The 11,252-nt window shown below is 48.5% G+C and overlaps 1 protein-coding gene across 1 annotated transcript in view; it reads left to right on the plus strand.

Annotated features, from left to right (window-relative positions):
* Nucleotides 1-11,204, plus strand: part of MYO1H (myosin IH) — a 36,125-nt gene extending 24,921 nt beyond the window's left edge. Inside the window, 26 exon segments of the mRNA XM_070950362.1 lie at nucleotides 28-126; nucleotides 255-368; nucleotides 693-764; nucleotides 856-975; nucleotides 1,164-1,231; nucleotides 1,431-1,536; nucleotides 2,323-2,403; nucleotides 3,257-3,348; nucleotides 3,516-3,610; nucleotides 4,379-4,425; nucleotides 4,610-4,690; nucleotides 5,012-5,117; nucleotides 5,515-5,632; nucleotides 6,025-6,138; nucleotides 6,227-6,303; nucleotides 6,920-6,988; nucleotides 7,150-7,234; nucleotides 7,441-7,600; nucleotides 7,963-8,046; nucleotides 8,141-8,234; nucleotides 8,469-8,524; nucleotides 8,645-8,780; nucleotides 9,457-9,527; nucleotides 9,611-9,708; nucleotides 10,093-10,192; nucleotides 10,515-11,204. Coding sequence (XP_070806463.1) covers nucleotides 28-126; nucleotides 255-368; nucleotides 693-764; nucleotides 856-975; nucleotides 1,164-1,231; nucleotides 1,431-1,536; nucleotides 2,323-2,403; nucleotides 3,257-3,348; nucleotides 3,516-3,610; nucleotides 4,379-4,425; nucleotides 4,610-4,690; nucleotides 5,012-5,117; nucleotides 5,515-5,632; nucleotides 6,025-6,138; nucleotides 6,227-6,303; nucleotides 6,920-6,988; nucleotides 7,150-7,234; nucleotides 7,441-7,600; nucleotides 7,963-8,046; nucleotides 8,141-8,234; nucleotides 8,469-8,524; nucleotides 8,645-8,780; nucleotides 9,457-9,527; nucleotides 9,611-9,708; nucleotides 10,093-10,192; nucleotides 10,515-10,538 — 2,367 coding nt within the window. The 3' untranslated portion in view covers nucleotides 10,539-11,204.
* Nucleotides 11,205-11,252: the final 48 nt, after the last annotated feature.

Below are 11,252 nucleotides of genomic sequence, written 5' to 3' on the forward strand. Positions count from 1 at the left end.
CCATGCGGTTTCTCTCTTCCGCTGCAGGGGGGCTGTGCCAAAGTGTCTTCCATCAATGACAAAAGCGATTGGAGGACAGTCCAGAAAGCCTTTGTGGTCATTGACTTTGCCCCAAGAGATATTGAGGTAGGAACCTTAGGAGGGGGCAGAGAGGGAAGGAGAGTCTTATATCTATTTAAAACAGCCCTTTCCCCCTTAGTGACGAGGGGGGCGGTTACGCTAGATCCGACCGCGTTCTTTGTCTTCATTCTCAGAACCTCCTGGGGATAATTGCCAGTGTCCTGCATCTGGGCAACATCCAGTTTGAAGAAGACAGCAATGGCCACGCCATCATCACCAATGGCACTCAACTCCAGTGGATCTCCAAGGTGCCAGCTGGGCGCGTCAGTGACTCTGAATTAATTTGGAGGAGGCCAGCCGAGGGTGCAAAGCGCAGGGCGTCCCACCCTGGCCACTGGCATAGAGCAGAGCGTTTACGGGCAAACTTTTCGCCATGTTGAAATTCAACTACGATTCCATGCACTGCTTCCATATCCTGTGGTGTGAATGCACCATCGTAGGAGTAGTAATTTTGAGCATGGGGTACCCACAGCATGGGAAAACCTCCCTCTCCCCCCGAGGTTTTGAACTTCAGCACTGATCAAGAGTCGAGCAGGCGTCTCTAGTGTTGTCTTTTTCTGTCCTCTCTCTAGCTTTTGGGCGTCCACCTGTCCATCCTTCAAGAATCTCTAACCCACAGGAAAATCGAGGCTCGGTTTGAAGAGGTACCACTCGTTCTCCCTGCTCCTTTGCAAGAAAATAGCATGGCAGATCTGCCCCCATGTATACCTGCTGTGGTTTTCTTCCTCCCCGAAGGTTCTAAGCCCATTAGATGTGGACCTGGCCTTTTACGCTCGTGATGCCGTGGCCAAAGCGATATACGGACGGACGTTTGCTTGGCTGGTCAACAAAATCAACAGTTCTTTAGCTAACAGGGTTGGTCCTTCATTGCTGTTGGTAATGGTTGCTTGTATAAATGGCGCGTCTTTTCCATTCTCTGGGGCTTCAGAAGGCTGACGGTTGACTGGGGCTGCTTGGGGGTTGTGCGCTTCGTGTCCAATTTGTGGGCAGACCCTCAGAGGACCTTCCCATTGGAACCCCCATTGCTTGTCTTTGCTTGATAGGACTTCAGCAGGAAAACCGTGATTGGTCTACTGGATATTTATGGCTTTGAAGTCTTTGAGACAAACAGGTAAGTCTCTATTCACCCTGGGTCAGAACCACATTTTAAAATGTTTTCTGCCTTAAAAAAGGAGACAAACTAAAGAGATACAAGAACATGGAATTTGGTCGTGGGCTGGTAAAAGTGGTTCAGTCCAGAAGCGCTTCTAGAACAACACGACTGCTTTAAAATGACTTTGTGCTTTTTGTCCTTTTTTTCTTTGTTCAAGTTTTGAACAGTTTTGTATCAACTATTGCAATGAGAAACTTCACCAGCTGCTGATCGAGATGACCTTGAAGGCAGAACAAGAGGAATATGAGCTGGAAGGCATTGAGGTAGCTTTGCTTCTTGCTAACCCTTCTTCCTGTTAAACCTTCTCCTCCCCCTCCCCCCCCCCCCCAGCCTCCTGAAGCAAGACTAGCCCCAGGGCCAAAAAGAGGCGCAGGAAGAGACCAGTGATGAAATCCAAAGTTTTTTACTACTGGTTCGGTGGGCATGGCTTGGTCGGCGTGGTGTGACTTGGTGGGCGTGGCTTGGTGGGCATGGCAGGGGAAGGATACTGCAAAATCGCCATTCCTACCCCACTCGGGGGCCAGCCAGAGGTGATAATTGCCGGTTCTCCAAACTACTCAAAATTTCCGCTACCGGTTCTCCAGAACCTGTTGGATTTCACCTCTGGAAGAGACCAAATATAAGCTGCAGTTGTCAAACCATCCCGGAGGCTACCTGGGGGTGGGGGTGGGGCGCGCCTGTTTCTCAAGTTGGAATTTAAATGCTCCAAGGATTGGAGAAGCAGAGCAAAAATGGTTGGGGAGAAGCACCTTTTTTTACACCATGCATAAATTTACTCATTTTATCTAACCACTGAGTCAGGTCAAGCAGGTCTTAACACAAAATCCTGCCAAATTTGACCAAATCAGGATCCTTGATGTGAAGGAAATGTATGTATTCTGAACCCAAATTGTGGACAATTGTGCTTTTCCCCAAACTTTTAAGACTTCTTCCTGGAGTTCATCTAAATTCTGATTCCAGAGGCTGATGGAGATGGACTTGCTGTTTGAAGTTGAATTTTACTTGGCCATGCTGCGCCTTGACCTCCTACGTTTTCCTCCTAATTGTAGTGGGAACCAGTTCCATATTTTAATAACAAGATCATATGTGACCTCGTGGAGGAAAAGCACAAAGGCATCATTTCCATCCTGGTAAGAACACTTTGATCTTTGTGTAAGTTCACCCACTGCGATTATGACGGGTTCCAAACAAGGTTGCCCTCCAAAGGAATATGGTGGACTGAAAAGTTTTAAAATAGCCAGGGGATTCTTCCAAAGAGTCATTGACCTTCTCACAAAACTACAGTTCTGTTTTTGTAGTGTATTGGCAGAGAAGGGAAAGTGAACCACCGGGTGGTTTTGTAGGACCCGGGGCTGACCTGGGAATGAGGAATACTTTGAAAGAATTTTCTTTGCTGTTTGGAGATGCTCCCAGCGTCCATTTTCTGCATCAGGAGACCTCCAGATGTGCTGGCTGGCAGCTGTAAATATAAGCCCAACACATCTGGTTTAGATCCAAGAACCAGACACGTTGGCTGTGCCCCACACATAACCATTGACCAGGATTCTTCAGCGGGATTCATTGAACAAATTAGAATAGCCTGGTTAGAATAGCCAGAGGTCTGCAACCTTAAACACTCAAAGAGCCATTTGGACCCATTTCCCACAGAAAAGAAAACACCGGGAGCCACAAAACCCTTCCCGTGCCTGACTATTTCCTGAGCGGCCACAAAACTAACCTATGTAGTTGAATTAAACGTTCTGTTTTCTTCTGAAACTTTTCTTTTCTTGGATTTATCCATGGTTGGCCTACCGGGGTCGAAAAGCTCCATAAACCGTGTGCCAGCAGGTGTCACACATATTGTGACACATATTTTGAGTGACAGGGAGCTGCAGCAGAGGGGTGAAAGAGCCCCATGCGGCTCCAGAGCCTGCCTTAAGCCTCATACACTATTTATTGCTTATGTGGGGAGCCTGCAATGGTCATTTTTCTTTCTTGTTTAAGGATGAAGAATGCTTGCGGCCAGGTGAAGCCACTGACCTGAGTTTCTTGGAAAAACTGGAGGAGAAAGTAGGAGACCACGCCCATTTTGTGACGTGAGTGCCGTGCCCTTCTTCCTAGTTCTCTCACCTTGGCCCTTCTTGGAACAGACTCTAGTTCAGCCCCACCATCCTTGCTTCTGGGTGTGACCCTGGCCCAGCTGCCAGTGGAATCCTCTCTGAACTGGGAAATTCCCCCTCTTTTTTTCTCTTTCTCTCTGCAGGAGAAAGCTTGCAGACCTGAAAACCCGGAAGTCCATCGACTGGGTGGACTTCCGCTTGCTTCACTACGCGGGAGAAGTGACGTACTGCACAGTGGGTAAGAAAGGGGGGCCGTCGTGGGAACCGGCTTGGAAGGAAGGGACTTAATCTAGGCTGGTTCCCTCCCTCCTTGCTTGAAGCTCACAGGAATGATTCCCGCTTCAGGAAAAAACCAACCCAAACCCAAGGAGGCATCAGAGCAATTGGAAGCACCTCCTTTCTAGAATTCAAGGCCAGGAACATTTTTCTCTCTGAAGCAACTTATCTTGGCAAAAGTTCTCCTCCAGCTCCCATTGAATTCAATAGTTTGGAAAATAGCTTTGTGGTGATCTCACTTCAAAGCCTTCTGGGCACAATTACCCAGAAGGTATTCTCTGTGTGCCCTTCAATTTGACATGGCTCATTCAAGCCCATTAAATTATAGCCCATCATTCCCAGCGAGCAGACTCCCCAGTGGTTGTGCAGGATAGTTGGCACCAAGTTGGAGAGGGCTGGTGAAGTTTCTGGGTCTCTTCTCAAAAAACCCCAAAAACCTCCTGGCAAAAGACCCTGACATTGATGAGTACTGTAATCCCAAGATTTTAATTGTTCAGACAGTGTTTCTCACTCGTGGCAAGTGGACTGCAACTCCCAGAATTTCCCAGCCAGTATGGGGGATTCTGGGAGCTGAAGTCCAGATATGTTAAGTTGCCAAGGTTCTAGAACACTGGTTTAAGCCAGCAGTGGCTTTGCTAAGATCATCCTAGCTTCATTTCCAGGAAGACTTTCTCTTCCACTTTCCTAATTTTATTAGCATTGCCTTAACTTTATTTCCTGTCGTCTTTAGGATTTTTGGAGAAAAATAATGATCTGCTTTACCGGAACCTCAAAGAGGTAAGAATATTTTGGATCCATTGAGATGGACTTCTCTCTCGCCTGGTAGTTAAGCGATGGAAATAGAAGTAGAAAAGGTGCGAATGAAGGAAGCGTTGCAGGAATTCTTAGAGTGGGTAAATTTCAAAATGGAAAGGAATGGGTGTTATAAATTCTGTGACCTCATGCTTTAACCTGTTTCAAGGTGCTGTGTAATTCCAAAAATGGTATCTTGAAAGAATGCTTCCGCTCATCGGAGTTACACAATCGGAGAAGGCCCGAGACGGTGAGTGCTTTCCTCGGACGATGAGACGAGCTCTTGAAATGTTTTAGCTCAGAGCCAAGCAATAGATTGACACTTCGTAGAATTGGGGGGGTTAGCGAAGGAGAAATTTCTTCAGCTAGAAAATTGCATTCCTTGACTACGGTTAACAATTTGGGACAAGGTGCCCATGGAAATGGGACTTACAGTGGTCTTTAGCACACAGTGTCCAGAGTGCACACAACGCACACTCATTTTCACATAATTGCTTGGGGTAAGCTTGTAGCTGCAGGACGGGCATCCCATTCCTTCCATGCTTGTAACTGAAGTCTCTGGCATGCCCAGGTTGCAACTCAGTTCAAAACCAGCCTGTCCAGTTTGATAGACATCCTGATGTCCAAGGAGCCCTCCTACATCCGGTGCATTAAACCCAATGGGGACAAAGAACCTGGTATGGAGACCTCTGGGCTGGAAAGGGGGGGGCTGCACGACTTTCCACCTGTGGCTTCATTGTTCTGTCCTCGGCCCAAAAGGCCTTTTGAGGGCAACCTAAAATCTGGGTTGCCCTGAAAACAGCAGCTAACATTTCTCACCCCTCTGGAGAAATCAGAATTTGTGGAGTTTAAAACCCGAGGAAATGCTGGAGAAGCCAGAGGCTTCCCGTCTCAGACCACAGGGAGGTGGCAAATGGATGCGGAGATTCATCCCCCTTGGAGCTCTTCTGCAGCCAAATGTTTTGGTGCATTTGGGCAGTAGACTTTGGACTCTGGGAAACCTGTAGGTTTTAACAATTAAGGGGTGGCGGAAGAGTGCGAGTGCCCTGACCGGGATGCCATTTTGTTGTGCAGACAAATTTGATGACTCCTTGATAAGACATCAGGTGAAATACCTGGGTTTAATGGAGCACCTTCGGGTGAGGCGAGCTGGCTTTGCTTACCGTCGGAAGTATGAGCACTTCCTGCAAAGGTGAGGTTCCTCTCCACTCCTCCACCCCACTCATTGCCATGGCTTCAGTAGGAACTGAGAACACAAGAGGGAGGGCCTTCCAGTTTCCCCCCAGCCCCAAAACATTTTGCCGGAAATTGGATATCTGACTGGCACCCTTCGTTTAGTAACTTGTTAGGAAGACCGAGGCCGCCTGTGGAGCTGTGTTGTTGTCCCTTTACCGTGAGGTTTATGGAGAGGAATTGGAATTGGCATCCTCTAAACAAGCTTTGCCCATAATCATGATTTCTGGGGTGGGGGACACCTGGATCGAGAAGGCGGGGGTTAGCGTAAGTTCTGTGCTGGGCAGGATTGATTGTGGGACTCCCAGATTCTTCCACGGTTTGGAATCCATTTCTCCTGACTGATTCCAGGTACAAGTCTCTCTGCCCGGATACCTGGCCCCAGTGGCGAGGCCCTGCAGCCAAGGGAGTGGAGAAGCTCATCCATCACATCGGCTACAAGCCCGAAGAGTACAAGATGGGAAGGTAGAGGAGAGGCCTGCTGGGTTTGGGACCGATTCATGCGGTGGCTCCCTACGGCTCACCATTAAAATGCAGCTTCTGTCTCATTCAGGACCAAACTCTTCATTCGTTTCCCGAGAACGCTGTTTGCCACTGAAGATGCCTTTGAATATAGAAAACACCTCCTGAGTATGTGCTGGGACCTCTCTGGGTCATGCCCAGAAAGATCTTTTTCGACCTGAACGTTGTCTTGATGAGGAAGTCATCCTCTGAAGGCCCCGGACGACCTCCTCAAAAATACAACTTCTTGGTGCAAATGTTCTAAAGCTGCAGGAAATCCCTGTTGGGCTCTCTAGTCCAGCCCTTACCTTCCTTCCCAGCTTTGGCCAAACAGAAGTCTCCGGGGTTAGCATTGCAAGCCAATCCTCAGGCCTATTTAGGAATAATTTTGGGGTGGTCTTCTTTGCATTAAGATGTCCTATGCTCAATCTCTAAAGAAGCCAGGTAGCTTGGATGGGAAAGATATCCAAGAGCTACTTACTTCCAGTCCCATTGGAACATAATATTGTTGATGCATCACAATTCTTGATTCAATTTCAAAGAGTATTCTAGGCTAGAAAGTCCCAGGTTTTGTCCCTGGAGTTTGCAGTTAGAAGTTGTGTTTCTGGTAGAGAAAATGGAGTTATACAGTCTGGCTTAGAAGCCTTTTCCCCACTAGAAGTCACCGAGGGCTCCCCAAAGAGACAGAAGTGACTTTCACCTGGCAAAGGCATCAGGGCCGCCTGCTTTTCTCCCTCTCTTTCAGTTTCCAGAATACAAGCCAAATACAGAGGCTGCCTCGGGAAGCGAGAATTCCAGAAGATGAGGCAAGCCGGTAAGGATCAGTTGGCCGGAACCAAAAACTATCTTGAGCAGAACACTTTACAAGTGCTGGTTTCTAAGACCCTTTGTGAAAACTTGCATTGCTTGCCCTTCGTCTGCTAATACTGTAAGGAGGCTCTCCTGGGTGAGCTGGAGACTCTTTCTGTCTTGCAGCCATCCTGCTGGAGGCAGCCTGGAGGGGAGTCCTGGCACGCAGACTGGCCAAGAAGAGAATGTGGGCAGTTGAGACCATCCATAAGTAAGTTTCCTGCCTCTTCCGCCTGGGACCCTCCCTCCCTTTCCGTTGCCTCTCAGCTCTGAGAAGAACTCAGAGGGGGCCCTGCTCCTTTGGCCATTCCGTGTCTTGCACGGATGTCCGTACACACAGACAATGTCTACCCCTGGGAAGGCTCCTGGGGACGATCAGAAGGATGGTCCTGAATGTTGCTTTTCTCCCTTCCGAAGGTTCTTAAAAGGCTTCATCTACCGCAGGGAGCCCCTGAACACTGACAACGTGGATTTTGTGAGGTTTGTGCAGTACACCTACCTCATGAAACTCAGGGATCACATTCCAAAGACCGTCCTGGACAAAAGCTGGCTTAAGCCTCCAGAGATCATGCAACAAGTGAGAACGGGCCTGTGGGAAGCCTCCATGTTCAGGGGCAGTCTGCTGCAGAGTCAAGGGAGGAAGTCTCTGGCTTTCCTGTCTGGCTGTGGGTCTCTCTCTAAGCTGCTGGGGGGTGGGGTGGAGGGGTTTTTGTCGCCCTACAGATGCTGGGTCTCACCAGCTCTTCTGAGGTTAGCTGAGGAATAGTCAGATTGAGAAGGTCTCCTAAACTTATGTCCACATTTGACTTGTACAAAACTGGGGATTGTGAGTTGGAGCACCATCTGCTCCCCTAGGAACAGAGCCCGGGAGCTCCACAGGGGTCTGTGGCTGATTATAGTCTCCATCTCGTGTCCATCTTCTCCCCTTCTACCACCCAGACCTCTGCCCTTCTGAAGACAATCTGCAAAAGGAATCTTGTCCGGAAATATTGTTGTGGAATCACTGCGGAGAAGAAGGCCCAGGTGACAGGGTGGGGCTGCCGTTTCATGGGAGGCTCTTCCAGGTGTCCTGAGGGAGGTAAAGCAGGACATAAGTTCTTATTTGACTCCCAAACAGATGGAGCAGAAAGCTGTCGCCAGTGCCATCTTCTCTGGGAAGAAGGTTGGCTACGTGGAAAGCCTGAACCAGCCCTTTCTGGACAGTCGACTGGGTGAGTAGCTGAGAGTTGGCAGACCCTGCTGAGAACTTTGGTCCAGCAGGAAGAGTAAGTCCTTATTAACAAGTTACTTTAAAGTTGTCCTATAGCTTTCACGAAGTCCTGCGTCGATCTTGAATTGTATATTTTACACTATAAGCCACTTTAGAAGAAACATTACATGAAATAAGGAAGGGAAAGACCTTCATTATTTAATAAAACTCAAACTTCTGCCCCCTTCTCTCCCAGGTGAGAGTGACCTGTGCCCCAAAGTCCTGCAGATGATCCGCCACGAGAAGGTCCAGGTAAGGCAGAGGATGGCATCCCACAGGTAAGCGGGGGAAGAGCTCCCTGCCTCTGATTGTGCAGACCCGGCCCTGCTGTGGTTCCTTCAGCTCCCTCTTGTCTCTTGTGCTGCTTTCCAGTATGTCACGCCAGTGGTGAAATACGACCGGAACGGCTTCAAGCCCCGAGAGCGACTGCTTGTCCTGACCCGGGTGGCAGCTTACGTGGTGGAGACGGCCAAGATCAAGCAGAAGATTGAGTACGCCACCCTCAAAGGTAACCTCTGAATTCGCTTTGCCTCTGGTCCTCGTCCCTGAAGCCGACCTCTTTGCGCCTTTGGAGCGAAGCTTTTGGACACACACACAGGAGGGAGGATTCTGCTCTCAGGCAGGCTGCCAGGGGCCTAGAAGAGCTAGAATTTCTCTCCAAATGAATCAGGAACTTTGGTCCGGGTGCAGAGCATCCTCATCAATATCTGGAAGGCAGCAAGGCCGTGGAGGCCAGGTGCTTTTCAGTGGCAAGAAAAAGGAAGGGCCGGCTGCAAAAACATCAGATGCATAAATAGATTACAGGGGTGGGTGGGTGAGAGGGGGCTGGAAAGGGGAGCCTCGGGAACAGGAAGGCTCTGATATGTTGGGAGTCCTCAGGGAGAAGGGCGGTATATAAATTGGAAATTAAATTAAATTAAATTAAATTAAATTAAATTAAAAGATGGAAACCAGAGAATTTGTGGTGGTGGAACAAGAACGTAGAGCTCCATCTTTGCAATTTCACCAAAGGCACCTCAGAAAAGAACCAGGGGCGTGAAAGTATTAGCTTAGTTAATGAAAAAAACATTCTTTTTTAAAAAAAGAAAGAATAGAAATTTCTTCCACATTTCTATAAAATTTACCCTGTGGGACAAAAGGAGTATTATATGCTTACGTGGTCTCTTGTCCCTTCTCTCTGCAAGGCATTTCCACCAGCAGCCTCAGCGATGGCATCTTAGTCCTTCACGTTCCAGAAGACAACAAACAGGAGAAGGTGAGGGGAATTGGCTGTCCTGGAGACCCTCCCGCTTCAGGACGTGATCAGAAATGAGGGCCCTCCTCCTATCTTCCTTGCAGGGAGATGCCATCCTGCGCTGCGATCACCTTTTTGAGACCGTCACCAAGCTCTGCATGTTAGCCAATAAGCAGGACCTGGTAGCCGTGGTCCAAGGAAGGTAAGTTGGGGGCTGCCTTGGCTTTGGCAAGGGGCGGCAGTCTTGGCAGGCTTATTCTGTTAATACCATTTGAATAAAACCCACTGAAGAAACATCAAATAATTTAAGGCTTCCTTTTCACAACGCGTAGCAGTTAAAACCTGAATCTCTTTCTCCGTAACTCCTTAAATGTTCCAAAATGTTTGTTTCCTCAACCAAGATCTGTTTTGACTCATAAGGCTTGGTGAGGGGGGAAGACCCTTTGGTCTGTGGCCTGATGCTGCAGATGAGCCCCCATGTCTTCCTCTGCTGCCGAGCCTGAGCCTGGCCCTGGGCAGAGGCAGCCAAAGCCACCAGGCTCTGGAGCCCCGGTAGTTCCTCTGGTTTTTACCTGTTTTATAATAGCCTCCAGTTCCAGATTAGTCCCGGGAAAGAAGGAACCATGGTTTTCACCACCGGGCAGGAGCCTCACGTCTACAAAGCCAAAAATGGACAACTCACCGTGGTAAGCCTCTGGAGCGCATCAATGCAGGGTGCTTTGGGGCATCCGGCCAAGTCTGAATATTATTTCCCTTCCTGGCCAATTGGTGTTTTTCCCCTCAAAAAGATGGAAGGGGGTTCCGTTGAGGCAATCTACCTCTGTTAATTCTTTTAGCTAATGCAGTTTGCTTTTTTAAAAAAATGCCTTCCTTTTTTATTTAAAGAAAAGCAGCCCCCGTTTCTTCATGCGTCTTTCTTTGGCTGCAGGAGCTTCCCAGCTGGTTGCAGGTCCTTGGAGTGTAAAGAAGCTACCTGGAGATAATTCTTTTTGTGCTTAAACCCCAAAGGTGTCGGCCAAGATAAAGTCCTGATGGGGAAAACCAAAATTGAGGATTATCCATGACTCTGTCTGCTTGAAAAGAAAGTCCCTGAAATCACCCCAGGGGGAGAATGGAGGCGGTCTTCGTAAACCTGTCGGATGCTGATGTGGTCAGTTTGCTGGAGTTCAGGTCATTTGCATCTTTTTTAAAAAAAAACACATCGTGAACCATGTCCGCCCATTAATTCTAGGCCCTGTAACAGCCTCAGTGACCCTTTCCCAGAACTGATGCATAGATTGAGGCCTGAGTGTTTCCGTGATCATTTGCTTCAACATTCCAGTTGGCAATAATTTAACCATTAACTGCACCAAACAGCCCCCAGCCCCAGTTTTAAAATGCAGAACTCCAGAAGAGAATCTCAGAGTAAAAAATGAAGGACTCCAAACGCCGTTTCTGAGCAGGCCTGGAGGAGGAGCAATACGGCCGGCCGGGAAACTGCTCCCTGGGTCTTGAGTGAGCCTGTTTTCAACCAAATCCTCTGCAAAGTTCAGAGGGGCTGGTGGGCATCAGCCCCATTTGTGAAATGCAAACTGAGGTTCTTACTTCCGAGACAAGCAAGTCAGTCCCGGAAGGTACTTCTGTTCCTGGAGTTACGACCCCATGTTATTCTCTGTATTAGCAACCTGTGATGTATTTATGAAAAAATAAAAAGGTGAAAGGAAAAATCACTTTCACTGGCCTGGCCTCTCCGTCTGCTAGCCACCT

Source organism: Pituophis catenifer, unplaced genomic scaffold (genome assembly GCF_029215685.1).
Source record: "Pituophis catenifer annectens isolate HBS135680 unplaced genomic scaffold, rPitCat1.0.hap2 SCAF_10, whole genome shotgun sequence".
Taxonomy (NCBI): Eukaryota; Metazoa; Chordata; class Lepidosauria; order Squamata; family Colubridae; genus Pituophis; species Pituophis catenifer.